The sequence below is a fragment of the Carettochelys insculpta genome, chromosome 4, assembly GCF_033958435.1.
Source record: "Carettochelys insculpta isolate YL-2023 chromosome 4, ASM3395843v1, whole genome shotgun sequence".
Taxonomy (NCBI): Eukaryota; Metazoa; Chordata; order Testudines; family Carettochelyidae; genus Carettochelys; species Carettochelys insculpta.
In genome coordinates this window covers 18,849,063-18,866,909 of record NC_134140.1, presented here as the reverse complement: position 1 = coordinate 18,866,909, position 17,847 = coordinate 18,849,063, and the positions used below count along the sequence as shown (strand labels likewise).

At 41.2% G+C, this 17,847-nt stretch overlaps 1 protein-coding gene across 5 annotated transcripts; it reads left to right on the top strand.

Annotated features, from left to right (window-relative positions):
* The first annotated feature begins 2,150 nt into the window (after window positions 1-2,150).
* On the top strand, window positions 2,151-15,697 carry HAUS3 (HAUS augmin like complex subunit 3). 5 transcript variants are annotated; one of them, XM_074992343.1, is made up of 7 exons: window positions 2,151-2,387; window positions 2,940-3,040; window positions 3,811-3,887; window positions 4,606-5,316; window positions 9,396-9,835; window positions 11,319-11,547; window positions 12,730-15,697. In XM_074992343.1, exons 4-7 carry the CDS (start codon window positions 4,678-4,680, stop codon window positions 12,961-12,963), a joined length of 1,542 nt encoding a protein of 513 aa, XP_074848444.1. In that variant the 5' UTR covers window positions 2,151-2,387; window positions 2,940-3,040; window positions 3,811-3,887; window positions 4,606-4,677; the 3' UTR covers window positions 12,964-15,697. The 5 variants fall into 5 exon arrangements, with proteins under 5 accessions (XP_074848444.1, XP_074848443.1, XP_074848440.1 ...); XM_074992342.1 differs by lacking the exon at window positions 3,811-3,887; XM_074992339.1 differs by lacking the exon at window positions 3,811-3,887 and having other exon boundaries at window positions 4,246-5,316.
* The last annotated feature ends 2,150 nt before the right edge of the window (window positions 15,698-17,847 follow it).

Sequence of the window (17,847 nt, the reverse complement as noted above, 5' to 3'; positions counted from 1 at the left end):
GGTCTGTGTGGCTTGAAGGGTGGCTGGACGCAGGGAGCATAAAGCTCTGCTGCCACTGGCCAGGGCATCTCCATGAGCCAACTGGCCGGTGCCACGGTGGTCTCCTCTTTCAACAGAATGGCGCTTGGAGCATCTACACATTTTCTTTTGAAAGACTCTCTTGAAAGAGGGCCCCCCTTCCTATGATGGGACAGGAGAAATGCATTCGAAAGCAGCACTGTGTTCTTTCAACTTACTTTTGAAAGAATGCGTTTTGTGGATAGCTGCTCCACGTGCTCTTTTGATAGAGGGCCAGATTTTCCAAAAGTGCTTGCTAGTGGAGATGCAGCTTTATTGTATCTCACAGAAAACAGGTCAACTTGTAACAAACAAAGACCTTTTAGAGATAGCCAAAATGATTTTTGATCATTCCAGCTATGGCTTTACTCTAACCAGGGTCCAAGAGATTAATCCACTAAGCATGCCAACTTCATGCATCATGTGTAGTAAACCAGTATCGTGTGTAGTATGCAGTAGGGATGTTAAAGAGTAATCTGGTAACCACACTCTTCACATTTGCATTGAAGAGCTGCAGTTTTGTCTTCACAGATGCTATTTGTGAACTCCAAGTGGGACAAAAAATTGCCCTCACTTCCCCAGTTCCAAGATCCTGGAAATTTGGTGGAAATTTGGATAGCGCAACATCATTGGACGTGGGTGCCAAGTTTCTCACAGAAAAACAATGGTAACATGACAAATCTAGAACTATGATGTGGACATATATGACAAAAAGTTTCGCAGTCAGTTGTGTTGAATGATGAATCCACTTAATGGCTTGTTCTACACTGTCACAATACCAGATAATGGCTCATTCAGCAAGGATCATTTTATATTTGATACTTGTTGATGCACTCCTTACTTAAAAATAAGAAAGATACATTGCTCTGTGAGAACAAGAAGTCCCGTGGCACCTTATAGACTAACATATTTTGGAGCATAAGCTTTCGTGGTCAAAGGCCCGCTTCATGAGATGCATGAGTTGGGGGGGTCCCAGTAAAAGAGAGGGCCAGAGTTGACAATGTCTATTCAGCAAGGTGGATATGGCCTAGTATCAACAGTATGTATCAAAAGAGAAAAAAACAGGTCAGATTCTCCTCTTTTGATACATACTACTGATAATAGGCCATATCCACCTTGCTGAATAGACCTTGTCAGCTCTCGCCCTCCCTTTTACTGGGATCACTCTTTAAATACCCCTCTGAAACCACCACCCCCCACTCATGCATCTGATGAAGTGGGTCTTTGCCCACGAAAGCTTATGCTCCAAAATATCCGTTAGTCTATAAGGTGCCACAAGACTTCTTAACAGCAATGAAGGGTCCTGTGGCACCTTATAGACTAACAGAAAAGTTTTGAGCATGAGCGTTTGTGAGCACAAACTCACTTCATCAGATGCTGGTGCTGGAAAGACTTCTTGTTGTTCTCGAACATACAGACTACCATGGCTCTCTCACCAATACATTGCTCTCTGGTAAACCTAGGGACATTAGCCTTAATATATAAGACTGACAGCTCTCACAGGAGAGCTATCAAAACAAAAAGCAGTCAAGTAACACTTTAAAGCCCAGCAAAATAATTTATTAGGTGAGCTTTCCTGGGACAGACCCACTTCTTCAGACCAATGGTCTGATGGTCTGAAAAAGTGGGTCTGTCCCACCAAAGCTCCCCTAATCAATTATTTTGCTAGTCTTTAAAGTGCTACTTGACTGCTTTTTGTTTTGATAGTGCATAGACTAGCACGGCTCCCTCTCTGTTACCGGAGAGCTAAGGACACTTAGGCGATTCCCTCTCCTCCAAACAAAACACCTGAGACTCTTTGAAATTTGATCCTAAGCTCCGACCACACGGGCTGTACGTTATTCCCTCACACGAGAGAGGAAGACCTCAGTGGAGCCTAGGAAGGGGGTTCCTCAGGCTTTGTTACCCTTCTCCCTCAAGCTCCTCACGAAAGCGGCCGCAACAAACATTCCCGTCGTGCCCGCTCTCCAGACCCCTCCGCGACACGTAAGGCATGCTGGGAAATGCAGTCCGTGCGTAATAGCCAGTAACGGGGAAGCGCGGCATGTTGGGTACTGTAGTTTGCCAAAGGCCAGGACTCCGCCCACCGCCTCCAAGAGGCATCGCGAAGCCGAAGCGTAGCTTGTGTCGCGCTCTGCTCCACCCCGCTCTCAGCTTCTCCGAGGAGGGGCAGTTTTCAGCGCGAGGCGGGAGTTTGAATGGGTGGTCGCGCCGGTATCCGCGCGAACTTTATCCGTTGGCCACAGCGCGGCCGTTGGCCTGGGCTGCCCTCAGGAACGCGTCGCGGTGCCGCTTTGGGCTGACTCGCCTCCGAACCGGGCAGCCGCGTGGTGAGTACCAGTCTGAGGAGAGGCCGGGCTAGAGCCGGCGCGTGGGGCGGCGGTTTCCCGGCCGCATGTAGCTCGAGCGCACGGGAGCCTCAGCCATTGCGTGGCGTCGCGTCGCTCGCTGCCCGGGTCTTGGGCGGGTCAGGCTGAGCCTCGCTCCGCCTGGGCCTGGCGCGGTTGTGACTCCCTCGTTCCTGGCGCTCGCCGCGAGCGAGGCCTGCACTCTGCGGAGCTGCCTGTGTGGCGGCCGGGCTACCTGCCTGGGCGAAAGGGGCCCTCCGAATAATAGGGGCCGGATTGGCGCCTGCAGTTTGGAGGTGTGACGGATTTGATAGTCCCGATTTGTAAACGTTTGCCCAGTTTGGGCTTGCGTTAGAAAGTCCTGTGTGTTCGGATGGCTCCGTGGAAGGAGGGCGGGAGAAGTCAGGTGACACCACCACAGTTAACGACTCTCACGGGTCCCTTTTCTCTGTTCTAACACCTAATTAAGGGCAGCGTGGGAAAAGGGATTTCTCTGGGTGGCCAGCACTCATTCTCCGCTCTGCCCTTCGCCAGGTTGAGTCTGGACGCCTCCCGGGTAAATCAGTGTTTGCTTCTGGGGACCCCCAGCAAAAGTAGCAAAGACCCAGACGTGACATTCTATTGGTCCTTCTAAGGTAATAACCAGATCAGACAAAAGTTTTACATGCCCTACACAAGCAAAAAGGTGCAAATCCATGGTTTAGCCTCTTTAAAATAAGTGTCAGCACTGTTTGGTGGCCAGAGGTATAGTTTCTGGGCACAATGTAAATTAGCCCTGTTTCGCATGGTGGACAGTAACAGAGAGGTTTCCCGCCCACCCCTCCACTCTCTGATTTGCTCACCTTGATTATCTTTTTCTGATTTGTCCTTCTTGCTTACTGTTTTTGGTTCTTTGTGCCTTAAATATTGAGTCTGTTCTGGTCTGGCTATGGTCTGAAGAAGTGGGTCTGTCCCACGAAAGCTCACTTAATAAACCATTTTGCTAGTCTTTAAAGTGGTACTTGACTGCTTTTTGTTCTCATGGTGGAGTGTGCCTTCTATAGATGTTGCTGATTATTCAGGTCCCCTTGTTTAACTTTTAAAAAAAAGTTGGTGACTTTATTGTATTGTGGTATACTCTGGCATGCCAGACTCTGTACACTGGACACAGTTAACTTGTATTTCACATTGAACAATAAGTAGGTTCCCTCCTATGGGGAGCTCTTACTATTCTTAACAATTCAAGTGGCTTTATTGAACACTTCTTCCCTGTCCTCAAACAGGAAATAACTGATGGAAAATGAACTGTCAAGAGAAAATTAAAATAAGTATTAAAAGACAAATTTGACTCTGAAGGGGGTAAAACTTAAAAATAATTAGGATTGACAGATAACTGACTTACTGTGTTTTATATTATCAAATATAGGTAGATTTTACACATCTGATCTTTTCTTGAACACCGTGTTCTGAATGTTTCTGTGATTCTGGGATATCTAATTGTAGGTCAGTATTATAGAGAGAACTTTTAAATCAAACAATTTTACAATAAAGAGCTTTAATTTTTCAAACTCCATTTCTGCAAATACTTATCCACCTGCTTAATTTGACTAACATGAGTACGCCCACTAAAGTTGTTGGGATGCTCATAGTAGGGAAGTTAAACATTTATCCACTTGCTTAACAAATTGATACCAAATTAAGTCCGCAAGTTGCAAGCCAACCAAAAATATTTTTGTTAAATGATTACATTTAAAAGCCAACTTCTATAATTCGTTTTTGTAAATGTGGAATGTGTTCAATATGCAAACCTGATTAGCATATTTCTGTGTTTGTGATCTGACACTTGCTTTTTTCTATGCAGTGCCTTATTAAAATCACTGAATATGTATTTTTAAACAACTTCTTTTATTTACTGTTGGGCTCTCAAACAGACTTAAGATTTTTCTTTTGTTTGGATATTTTTAAAGGCTGCTGATAGATTTTTATATTAATAGCAAAATTATTGTTTGTAATCATGAACTGTGGAAATCAGTTTGTGGAAACTCTAAGGAAAATTGGTTATCCAAAAGCTGCTCAGCTTAATGGAGAAGACTTTGATTGGTTATTTGAAACTGAGGAAGATAAATCATTTTTGGAATGGTTTTGTGGAAATGTGAGCGAGCAGCATGTGTTAGCTGAAAAAGAACTGCAAGCTTTTGATGCGCTTCTTAAATCTGGCAAGCCCATTTTAGAAGCAGCAGCTTTGGATGAAGTTCTTACAACCTGCAAAACCTTGGATTCAAAATCCAGTGGCATGGAGGAAGAAGAAGAGGAAGTTCGGAAGCTACAGGAAGAGTTTCAGGCCCTTCAGAAAATTAAAAACCTAAAAATTCATCGTCGTAATAAGCTTCAAGTGATGGCCTCAACAAACAGCCATACATCACTGAAGTTAAATGACAAAGCAGAAGAAGCAGCTAAAATTCTGAAAGAGGAACAAGGAATTTTCACTGCTATAAATACCAAGCTAAATAATGAACTTCACTCTTTTACAGATAGAATTAAGAAATTGACTTTTTTCTTCAAATTTTCAGACTCAGAACAAGGCTTACGTCCTCATCCAGTATTTTTATCTCAACTTGCCTTGGATAAATATTTGTGTCAGGAAGAGGAAAGCACTGCAGCACTTACTTCATACACAAAGAAACAGTTTTTTCAAGGTATCTCTGAATTGGTTGAAAGTTCAAATGAAGAAAATTTCCAACTTGTAGATATAAGCAAGCCATTAATTTGTGATGAGAGTAATGAAGTCTGTAAGGAGAGACTTGAGATGGCGCGGCTGCAGATGGCATATATTTGTGCTCAACATCAACTGATTCAGTTGAAAGCTACAGATCTAAGCATAAACTCAGCTGTACAATGGGCAGAGACTAATCTTCAGTCGTTAAAGAACAAGGTAAGCTGTTAGTATGTATTTCTCATTCTAGTGGAAGTCTAACAAAAAATAGACATGTTGCTCTGGATCTAAGACAAATAATTGATAATTTTAATTGTGTTCCTTTAGGTGGTAGTAACAAAATTTAGTACTTACAATGAAATAGCACTAGATTCTGCTGCATTTAGTGAAATATAATTTAAGTATGAAATGTTGTTAACATCATGTTTCCTAGCTTTTTGTAAAAGTAGTAATTTTAGAAGTAGTTTTAAAAAGCCAGATTGTGGTTTGGTTGTATCCTGGTGTTTTCATTTGATCTACATTATATGAAAGCATGCAGAACGTACTGCATGTATGTAATTCTGATACAGCTAGGAGAGGCTGAGGTTGAGTGTTGCATATTGTGCAAAAATTAAAATAGTAAACGTTTTCCTGCTCTTTCTTGTTTCACCATCAGTGTTCCCTCTAATTTTTTTCAATCCATATGCATGATATGCACACTGCCACAAGCAATATATATTTTGCAAGAAAAAAGTTACAAATTTACTGTTTTGAGTTTGGATAATCATAAGGATGTTATCTTAAACACTCAGAAGTTTCTGTGTTCATTTACTTTTCCTGAATGATGGTTCTAGGTGTCCTTCAATTTTCACAAAGGAGCCATCATTTCTTGGGGGAAAGAAGTCTAGCTGCTGGGAAAGTGGTGGGGAAACAAGGATCAGACATGTCTGCAAAAATTTGGTTGATTAGAGGGAACGTTTTGGTTGGGAGGTATATCTAGGCAGTGCATCATGCCGACAGAGCAGGTATGAATTGACAAAATTATGAACTAAACTATTCTGTCCTCTGATTTTACTTCCTGAATTTTCTACTACTTTGATTCAATAAATTATGGCAGGTTTGGGTAGAAATCTGATTCTTCAGTTTCTGTACAGTTTTATGGTGTAGAGAACTATGCTGCACTCTAGGTACAAACCCTTATCGGCAGGTACGAAACCTTATCACCTCTGTATTTGGAATTGGTTATGTTAGCTAAGTGCAAATATTGCCTGATTTCTCGAATTATTTTTGATTCGAGTCTTGCTTGTTCCAGGCTTTTTATAACTGTTAGATCAAGCCAGGTGTCCATTTGACTGTGGTGTCATCAGCCTTTAATCTTTCTTTGTAATCTTCTCCACTTCATTTTGGAAATGTAATTTCTTTAGAGTTTCTTATTGTGTAAAACATGGGCTATTATTTTGAACAGGCCCCCGCCGGACTTTGTGAAAAGAGTATACCTAAGATACAGTAAGTTCTTTCGTATCTGGCGTTCTATAATAACTAGCATTTTAACCATAAGTAAATTTTATATTTTTCCATAATACAGTAGAATGAAAGTAAATATGGCAAATACAGTATGGCTGTGTCTACAGTAGAAGCATCTGTTCACAGACGTTACTGTCAACAGGGTAATCTCGACAGAACCTCTGTCAGCAGATTGCATCTACACACAACTTGCTCTGTCCACGAAAACTGCCAGACTGCACTGTCCTCTGGTTCCAGAAAGCGGAATGGCAGCTCTACAAAGAGGGCTGCCCAGCAACTGGAAGCTCTCCCTGTCGACAGAAGTGTCTACACTGCACTTTTGTTGACAGTACTCTGTTATGCCTCAAATTTTTGAGGGATAATACTGTTGAGAAAAATGCAGAGTTCTGTCGAAACTGTCGACAGAATGCTTTAAGTGTGTAGAGGCTCCCTGAGTTACGTTAACAAAACTCTCTAGTGTAGACCCTGCCTATAAGTTTACAGCCACAGTCTGTACCCCAGGAATACCAGTCGTGGAACCTTTCCTTGCAACAAAGCCTGCTGCCAGCTTTGTCCACATATTTTCTCTGGAAATACCATCACTGGACCTAACCAAGTTATACACAGAATCATGGGCACATTCTCATGTTCCTCAACTAACATCATATATGCCATCATGTGCCAACAATGCCCAGATGCTTTGTACGTAGGACAGACTTCAAACTCCCTTAGACAAAGAGTTAATGGGCACAAAACACATAAAAACACTCCAGATCCACAACCGGTTAGTCAACATTTTAATGGAGTGAGCCATTCTGTTAATCACTTAAGAGTTTGCGTGTTACTGAAGAAAAACTTTCGCACCACTCTTCAAAGGGAAGCAGCTGAGCTGTCTTTTATATTCAAATTCGGCACATTAACACACAGTTTGAACCAGGAAGGGAATTTTCTGAGTCACTATAGGGGCTTGTTTGCATACTTGTCTTAATTTAATTCTTGAAACCCCTCCCCCCGGTCTACCTCTCTACTCTCTGATTTGCTCATCTTTAATTTTTTTTCTGATTTGTCAATCTTGATTACTGTTTTTGGTTCTCTGTTCCTTAAATATTGAGTCTATTCTGGTATGGCTATGGTCTGAAGAAGTGGGTCTGTCCCATGAAAGCTCACCTAATAAATTATTTTGTTAGTCTTTAAAGTGGTACTTGACTGCTTTTTTGTTTTTATAAGTTTACAGTGTACAATACTACTGTTGGTAAATAAAGTACTCTGCACACATTTTTGTTTAATATCTAATCTTGTTTTTCTTTGGTGTTATGCACTGCTAGATATACCTCTCTATTATCCAGAATATTTGAGTATGTGGAAATCTCCTGGTCCCAGGGCTGCTGGATATGATACAGTTTACTGTAGTTGGACACAAATATAAAGACAGTTGTTCTGAGTGTTCTAGCTAGTGTCACTGGGACACAGAGGACCCAGTCATGATTCAGGCAACTGGGATGCCGATTGTGGTTGCAGAAGAATATCTGAACTTCCCAAATCTGCTTTTTGGCACCACAGGTGTATTTTCGAAAGCTTCTATGCTGCAGCTCTTCAGATTAAGGCATCATTAGTTGCCTTATAATATGTTTGGGGCCCTGTACAGATAAACAAAGCAGGTACTTTCTGGAAAGTTTAGAATCTAAATACAATGTCATATTTCTAAGGGCACAGAAAGGAGATAAAGAAAACAAAGTGATTGGGAGCAAGTTTAGATGGTGAGAGCCATAACCCACAACAACTCAGCTGGAAAAAAAAACAGTCTCAGGTCACCATTTGTCAGTAAACACCAGAGAGAAATGACACATGGCAATCACTTTAATTCATGTGCAGTGTTTCCATTTATGGATGAAAAATAGAAAAGAACCTGAAGTCACTATGGAAAAGACATCATTCCTGGTGGTAACAATGTTGTGCACTCATTGTAAATTAGTTTCCATCAACTGAGCTTGCTAGTCATCATATTTGTGTATGAAGGATTTTTATTATGCAAAATGTAATGTGTGCTGAAAAGTATACACATATCTAGTAGGGATGTTAATGTTTAACCAGCAAAGGCCTGAGCAGCCTGCCTGGCTGCCACGCCCCCTCCCACTGTGTGCCAGGACTGGGGCTGTTCCAGGATGGCTTTCCTGCGGCGTGCCAGAACTGGGCTGCGATAGAAGTGGTCCGATGTGGCCACGCTGGAGTGCCCCCCACCTGCAGCAGCCCCATCAGCAGGGATGCTCCAGCTTGGCCAGAGCAGTCCCGATCCCCAGTGTGATGTGAGTGGGGGCACTTCAGCCCAGCCCCAGAGCAGCCCCTGTCTGCGTTGGCAAGTGGGTTGGTGTCGCTCAACTGGCCTGTACCAGCTTCCCTAGCTGCTCCCTATCTGTTTAATTGGTTAAACTTAACATGTAACTGGTTAACAAACTAAATAAGATTTTACATCCCTACTTTCCAGGTAATTGCTTTCAGAAAGTAGATTTAATTATACATTTTTAGTGTTCTATGCCGGAATCTCCAGTTAGGTATTAAAATGTATTTATATTTGAATTTATTTTTTCTCTGTAAAAGATATGATTGCTTTCTATAGTCTTAAGGGAAAGTTTTTTTTGTTGTGGTGTTTTTTTTTTTAAGGTTGTTCCTTAATCTCCTCAGCTATTTTTCTATTTGACTTTGTACTTGCATAATCCTTAATATTGAGTTAACTTTTCTAGGGAAAATTGGAGCAGGGGTGAAAAAGTATGTAGTCCTAGAATATGTTCTTACAAATACTTTGTTTGCCTTTTTTGTAGACTTTTGGAAAAGAAGAAAACTTTGAGGCTAGAATTTCCAGTTTAAACAGTGAAATTTCTAATATAAAAAAACATCTAACTCAAATAAATGACATACTCCCTTCCTTGGTGAAGGAGAATGCACAGTTATTGAACATGCCTGTGGTAAAAGGAGATTTTGACTTGCAAATTGCTAGACAGGACTACTATACATCAAGACAAGATCAAGTATGCGATCAGTTGCTAAAACAGAAAGCATCATTTGAACTTCTTCAGCTAGCTTATGAAATTGAGTTGAGGAAGCATAGGGACATCCATCATCTACTTGAAAACATAATACAGGATCTGAAACAGAACAGTAATTCCCTAGAACGGAGGCTGGAGATGATGTCTGAACCACTTATATCTCAGCATGCAGTACCAAGGAACACTATTGATTCAAGGGATGATGCCTCTCATAGGTAAATATCAGTGGCTGTCAAACTTTTGAATTATATGAAGTATTATGTGGGAGCTGGTAGACCTCTATATAAGTTGTCTACCGTATGCCATCATAATTTTCTTGCAGTCTCTTACTGAAAAGGTCTAATTAGCTGCAACAAGCCTTTGAACTTCCTACCAGGGACAAAGCCCTGGGGCTAGATACTTGCTTTTACTTGCACTATGAAATTCTGTTAAGATTTGGCTGAAATAGCTACAATTTCAAATTCCCTTTTTCTTGCTTTCCCTAGTGTTGCTCAGGAAGACTTTAGCAGCATGCTGGAATAACAGTGTGAATGTTCCAGAGTCAGGTCTATCTGCTTGGGCAGCAGAACACATTGAACCTGTAGTACTGGCTTGGGCAGGGTAAAGAGGAAAAGTGCTAGGCTGGGATAAGCTCCCCCTGGATCAAGCATCTGAGTCAGGATCCTGCCACCTTTGAAGGGGGCACAGAGCCTAGGTTTGGCTCCCCCAACTACTCCCAGGCCCAACATAGCCCCAGTGGCCGCTGCCCCGCTTTGGAGGAATAGATCTACTGCTTTAGCTGACCGACAGTAGCTATGTAGATGTGTAGCTCAAGTAGTCGGAATGTGGTGGAGTGCTGTTAAACAGTTGAGGGGAGTGTGATCAGGGCAGTGGGGCAGGAGGGAGAAGGGGAGTGCTTGCCAGTGCAGCACCCCTTGATGCACATGGTTTTGTGTACCCTCCTTCCTGCTTTTAGGCACCACCCTCTGCTTCTCTGATAAGCTAGAATTCTGGCCAATCAGAGCAGTGGGTTAAAGCCTCTAGGCAGTGCTGCTGCTTGCCCATCTTTTTCCCTGGCTGGGAGAGTTGCAGCAAGCAGCAATATAGTATTAAAGGATAAGTAAAAAACCCACTGCCAGTTTTCTTAAAAATCATTCCTGTCAGAATCAGTTTTACCATTTTTATACAAGTGATTGCTAGGATTACTGCAAATGAATAGAGAAAAATATTTGAGTATTTTTCAAATACTTTCAAGCATTTGAAAGTACTTTGTAGCTACTGTCACTGTTTTGTTTTTCACAGAGGCAGTCATTTTTCTTATTTGTGTAGGGAGAACTATTCAAATGTAGGAAAATGCTTGCTAAAGCATAAAAATTGGCAGTAGGACTTATGGAGGTATAATGTCCTCAGACTACTTTTAAACTAATTGTTTTAGAGAGACTAAATTTCAAGTTGACAATGTGCCTTTAATTATAGCATTAAATATTTAGACTTCTACCAGCCAGGGCTTAAATCAAAATATTAGGGTGTTCTAGAAGTGACGAAAGGCAACTCAGAAGTTGTCAGCATGCATCACTGACATTGTTTGGCAGATCTGTATTTGCTTTTCCATCAAACTCTCTCTTATCTAATCAATTAATGGCAGAACTGTGTACTGATTTTTTTTTTTTTTTTTTTTTGAACAAATGCATGTTACATCTCTGATTTTTATCACTGTAGGCTATACAAGCTTTTGGAAGGAGAGACTCAGAAACAACAATTGTTCAGAACACACAAAGGCATGGAACAACTTTCTGAGAAATTAAAGCAAGACATTTCTTCAGTGCAAGATCGGCTATCAGTAGCATCTCAAGAACAATCTCTCTTTTTGTCTAAGTTAGATAGTGATTTAGATGCACTTTGTGATTCTCTGTATTGTGGAGGAAATCAGATTTTGCTCAGTAACCAGGTAAGTCCTTATTGTAGCACTACATCTATTGCTGCATTAGTAAGCATATTTTACAAAGGGTTATATGGACAAAATTAACTGAACATGTAGTAAAATCAGCTGTTTTCATCTATTTCACGAACATTTCCTTTAATGTTAAAGAAGGAAAACAAGCTTTTTTCCAAATATGTAACTATCATATATAGGTCATTGTTGTTAGCTATGGTAGTTTATCAGTTGATGTATACCTCCTTTGTAGAGATGTGGAGTTTTTACCGAAGTATATTATATCTTAGGTTGCATCTATGAATTTCTAATAGCAGAACTTAAGATATTTCCTTCCTGCTACACTGGTATGGTTTGATGGAAATGTATGGACTTGAAATACAGTACTAACTTAACACTGTAAAAAATCTACAGCAATATTTTTCCTGGCGGTAACTCTTCCTAAGACAGTGCTGTTTGTAAAGGCAGTCCTGTAGCACTAACAAATGTGGTAGTCTTTAAGGTGCTACAGGACCATTAGTCAGTAGTTTCACTACCCCTCTGAGACTATCTGTATTGTGTATCTTTATGTAGCGTGCCTATTGTAATGTGGTCATAAACCATGATTAGGCTCCATTACAGTACATTTAACCCGAGCTGCTTAAACACTTGCATCAAGTGCTTATAATGTAATCAGATGAATAGCTTACCTATACTTAAAAGATTATGATAACTCAAGCTATTTTAAATCAGGGAAAAATGGAAAAAGAGAGGTGCCAGTAATCTGGTTCCAGTTTAAATCTGTGGAAATACTGTTTTTGTCTGTGTGAGGAATACTTTGTAGAGTTGTAACTATTTTTAATGTAAGTAAAATTGTTCTAGCATCTTGATCTAATACCAAACTAATGAATAGGGAATATGAACAAGAGTATCGAAGTATTTGCTGTTTCCACTTCTAATCTCACTTAGTTGAGAGGGACTGATTGTAGTATAAGATACTATTTGGTGTGAGTAAGGGTGTTATGGGCTGGCCCAGATGAGTTCAAGAAATAAAGTAAGATTAATTGCTCTGTACTTTTAGCTTCTTCCCGTTAAGCATTTCCTGTATGTTGTGCAAACGTGTCTCCAAAAGCTAGGAGAATTTTTGTATTTTAGTCAAATTAATATGTCAGCAATGCAAATGTAATAACTTTTTTTCTTTTTTTAAATTTCTGTTAGGAACTAACAGAGCAACTTTATCAACTGGAAGCTAACGTAAATAAATTAAACCAGCTTATTATGGATCTTCTTGCTGACAGAAAGGCCAAGAGAAAGGTTTTAGAGACAAACATGCAACATCAGATGGAAAGAAAATTGTATGTGTATTTTTTCAAAGATGAAGACTATCTGAAGGATATTGTGGAGAAGCTCGAGCATCAATCTCAGGCTCAAACCATTGGTCTAGAGGATTAAACATTAAATGCATCTTTGTTCTGCTGTTAAGATGGGGAAATATTTAGTGTAGACTGTTTATGATTCAATGGGAAACAGTCTTTAGATAAGTGCTATAGTTGATAAATTAATATTATCAGCCTCATCAAGGAGAGACTAAATGTCTTTTATAGCTTTAGGCATATAGAGACTTTGGATTCAAAGTTCAGTTTGTAGGGGTTTGTTTTGCAAGAGAGGGGAATGCATTAAATATCTGTTTCCTTTACCCACTGAGTATGATGGTGCTAGACTATGTTTTACCCTTCATTTATTTTACCCTTTATTATGCACTGTAAAATGAAGACTTCTGCCTCCATGATGTATTTTTCCTTTGCTTTCGTGTGTAATGAAATCCTCTTCATATGTGATCTGTAAAGTTTAGTGCAGAGTGAGAACCAAGGAAAAGCTGCTGAAGTATGCTTCTTTCCTCCTGTAGTGCCTTAGACTACCACATTTGCTAGTTTTAAGGTGCTACAGGACTGCCTTTAAAAAAATGCTTCCTTCTAAAGCAGATGGTTTTCCTTATGTTAAATTTTTACAGTAATTTCTACCCTACAGTTCTTTGAGAGGCTGTAAGATGCAACTGTGCAAAAACGATAGTCTATACCCAAACATGCCAAGTGTGCATTTTGTCTACAAACTGTCCAAAATCTCTTAGCTTTCTCTTCTTTTCCTTTTTGAGCTACTCTTTCAAACTTTTTTTCTTGGAGCTCTAAGAGCAAGAATTTTGAACTTGCCTTTTGTAACAGGGTACTCCAAGGATGTTTGTGTTCAGTAGGTCAATAACCTAATGTGATCTTTCTTTCCCCCCGCCCCCCTTGGCTCATTCAAGAAATTCTAGTAACACATACAATTTTGGAATGTTTTAATAATTCTGCCAGACTTATTAAATTTTAAATAAGAGCAATATTTATGACTTATCAGCTGAAACCCAATATAGGTATAGCATACAATATAGAAACTTTTATAGATTAAAGAGAATTAAGCGTGATTTCACACAGTTATGTCTGTCTTTTTTTTTTTCTACCATGTTGATTCTGGATCCTGATGGGAGCAACCCCAATTCTATTTGCTCTCAGGGTATATGCATATATGTTTATAAAGGGGAGCAAATGTCAATAAAGGGGAGCAAATTAGGACTGGTTATTTTTGTAAGAGCAGGTAACATTTTTTGTGTATAAATAATATTTTAAAAATGTAAGTGAAAAATTTTATTTTTCGTGTTTTTAAGTATAACCTGTTTAACAGTATTAAGTACTTTAAAATTATTTGTCTCCACTCTCTTTTTGAACTCTGTAAAAGTTTAATCATCTTGTCTAAAACATTAATAAATCACCAAAGCCAAAAGCATTACAAGTTAATGGAGTATGTCCTCTTACACCCTTTTTAAAAAAATAAAAACACAATAGGTGAATTCACTTAATATTAAGGTTGTAATGTAAATCACGAACGAGCATGTTTCAGGTTAATGAGGGGAGTGTCGCAAACTTAATTTTTTTTTATATTCTGATCTATGGTATATTACATCCTTTTTGTTTTCCAACTTCTAAATATAATCTTGATCTGCCATCACAGGTAAGACTGATCCCTCCCATAAGAGTAAACAAAATTGCATTTTGACAAACCCCTTGCTCTAGAGGGAAGCTGCCGAGAGCCAAGATACAATTTCTTGGTTATTGCTTTCCTACCCAAGGGAGGGGAAAGAACTTTAACCACTACCAAACTGCCAGTTTTAACCACTAAAGCTATGGAGTATGAACAAAAATTCAGAGCTTGAGTCCTAGAAATACTGTAATGCACACTGTATAAATATTTTCCATATCAATCTTGTATATGTTTCAAAATGAATCTCTAAGTGTAAATTATAGTGGTAAAAGTCTTTTCTGCTGACTTAAGAAGGATTTTGCTTTTCATGCTTCCCAGTGGCCTATGTCATTTACATTTGTATACTTGTGTTGCATCTAGATGTTACAGAAGCGTTGAAATGCAGGTCAGTTGAAAGATCAGATTCCAGTTCATAAATAATATATGGAAATTTAAACATCACTGAGAACAACTGAAAATCATTTTACTTGTCAAGAGCAGAGTGTAATATATATTACATTTTCTTTCCCCCTCTGGGCAGTTGGTCACATTACAAGCACTTAGTGTTCATATCTAGAGAGATTTCTTTTAGGAAAAATGCTGAACTTTGTGTCAAGATAACCAGGTCTTCATTCCATCTTTTAATAATGTTTCAGCCTTCTGAGGTGTGTGTGGGTTTTTTATAGCCTTAAGACTTAAGAACTCTTTGTAGGGGTTTCTACTTTATTGTAAGAACAGAAAATAATGAATATACATGTGTTCATTCTAGATCTTCACTAGAAAACAGAGAATTTTTCAAAGACGTGACTTTGATTTGTAGCTCTTGTCAGACTGTTGCTTAAAGGGCACTGTATGTCACTGAATATACGTCATAGAGGCTGTGACTTCCTCTTTGAAAATGTATTGCTAGCATGTTTCAAACTGTTTCATTCTTACTTTAGTGCTTATTTCACTTAAATTGTAAGCAGCTTTCAATAATTATAAGGAACCATTTGATGAAATCAATGTGCATACATGGTGGTGAGGGAAAAATTGGTTTTGAATATGGATATTAAAGTCTCTAGGTTAATGGTTCTACACCTATTACCTATTGTGGACTGTATATTAGGAATGTAAATAAAGTATAAAAACAATGGTGTAACATTAAAATTCTCTTGGTTACATGGTTAAACGTTTAAGGAATGAGGAGCGAGGGGAGGCGTTGTGCTATTCCCACATTTTATCCAGGACTCCCTGCTGCTAGTTCCCTCCCCCACCCACCATTTATGCCCAGCATTCTGGTTTGCATTGCTTGTGCCTAGCGTCCCAGCATCCAGGACTCTGGGTGCATTTCGAGCTGGCATGCTGGTGGAGTTCAGTTGTTAACAGAACTCAATAAGCTTATTGGTTAATGGTTAAACTTTTACGTCCTTACTGCATATACAGCTCTGTTCTTCTTTGACTGATTGCTCATGCGCATTCCAAGTTGGGTATGCACTGGTGCAAGCCCAGTTGCTGGAAGCTTTTTGCCCTAGCCAGTGGCCATAGGGTTGGTGTGGCGCCCCCTGGAGTGGCGCCTGTATGGCACCCCATATATGCATTGCCTGCCCTACCCCCGGCTCAGTTCCTTCTTGCTGCACTGTTGGTTGCTGGAGCTCTCTCACTTGTGTAGTTGCTCGTAGCCTTTACTTGTAGTTAGTTGATAGTTAATGTAAATAGTTACATATTCACTGTAAATAGTTCTACTTAACAGTTAGTGAGCTGAGGCAGGACTCTAACCCTTCTCGGTGCTTCAGCACCAGGGGATGCCTGACTCTCCAAGTTTTGAAACCTGCTCAAAATGTGGCAAACGAATGCCCAAAAGTGACCCACGTGAGATTTGTTTGAGCTGCCTCACTGAGGCGCACCTCCAAGAATGCTGCTCCTTATGCAAGCCCTTCAAGCCTAGAACTTTGAAGGACAGGGCACAACGGCTGAAGATTTTACTGATGGGAGGCAGCCTTGTGTCTGGACATTTCCCCTGTGGGAGCTCAGAGCCGTGCATTGTCGGTGCAGAGCGCTCCGGCACCATCGGTGCCGTCAGAAAGCTCCCGACCCTGGGACCAGGACTTGGTGGGTAGTGCTTCATGGTGCCATAGAAGTCACAAGAAAAAGGCGAGACCAGGGCTGGTCCCATGAAAGGACTAAACATGGAGAACCCTCTCAGCTGTCCGACAGATTGCACCATGATCGGGGTCATGAAGTGCAGGTGTTGATGCTGGTATGAGGCAGATGCCCATGCTCTCCCAGGCTGACCTCAGTGCTGGAGGCTTTCGGTGCAGTACAGGGCCTCTTACAGATAATGGTGCCGGGAGTTCTCGTCGCCACAGGAATGTGCACCCCCGGTGCAGGTGCCAGAACAGTGAACAGGGATGCCAGCAAGGTTCTTGACACTGATTCAGCCTGTGCAAATGGTTACCTCCTTTGGCGCCCCGTATCACGCGATGCCAAGCATGCAGGAGCCAGTGAGCATCATGGGTCCCATCACACTGTCGTAGTCTTCGGCAACAGAGTTGGCATCGGAGTTAATCTTTACTCCAGCTTGGCTCGGAGCGGGAGTACGAGATTCTCAGCATAGCGGACATTGGCACCAGTCCCATTGCCCCGCAATGGCCTTTTTGGACCCTCTGGGCAGTCCATGAGACACAGGCTGTGGGGCTCCCTGTTGGGGGTGTCCGGCACTCCCCAGGTGCCGAGGTCAGCACCATTTGGCTTCACTGGGAGCGCCTCCGCGAGAGCGGACCCACGAGCTGATGACGCAGGAGGTGCCCTTGGTGACTTTGGCACCAGTGCAGTTGGCGCCGACCCTGATGTGGGCACTGCCGCTGTGAGCGCCAGGAACCGTGATGTCATCAGTGTCACCACTGGCAAGCCCAGTGCTGTCCTGGGTGCTGAGCTACTCTAGCATGATGGCACCACAGCCCACATTGTTATGGGGCGCTCTTCATCCCAGGTGCTGAGCATGGCACTGCAGACCATGGTGCTGGGAACTCAAACGGGGGAACTTGAACTCTCCAGGCTGGCAGTCTTGAAGGGTGCTGGGCTGTCGTCCTCATGCTCCCCAGACGAGGCCTTGCCGGGTCCTCAGCCAAACTCAAGCCCTGTGGAGCAAGGATGATGCTCAGCTCCACATAAATGTTGGGAGCTCAGAGCTGTTTGGTTCGCATGCAAAGTGTTTCAGAGCAACCTAAAGGAGCAGTGTGTCACAGAAAATACCACAGTGATTGTATTATATAAAAAAAACAAGGGGGCACATGCTCCTCT

What these genes read in the sequence shown, in the direction of transcription:
- HAUS3 (XM_074992340.1), top strand. Translation starts at nt 4,399, where the DNA reads ATGAACTGTGGAAATCAGTTTGTGGAAACTCTAAGGAAAATTGGTTAT. An exon ending in AGGGATGATGCCTCTCATAG is followed by an intron (nt 9,836 to 11,318) that starts GTAAATATCAGT and finishes TTATCACTGTAG; the next exon opens with GCTATACAAGCTTTTGGAAG. An exon ending in AGATTTTGCTCAGTAACCAG is followed by an intron (nt 11,548 to 12,729) that starts GTAAGTCCTTAT and finishes AATTTCTGTTAG; the next exon opens with GAACTAACAGAGCAACTTTA.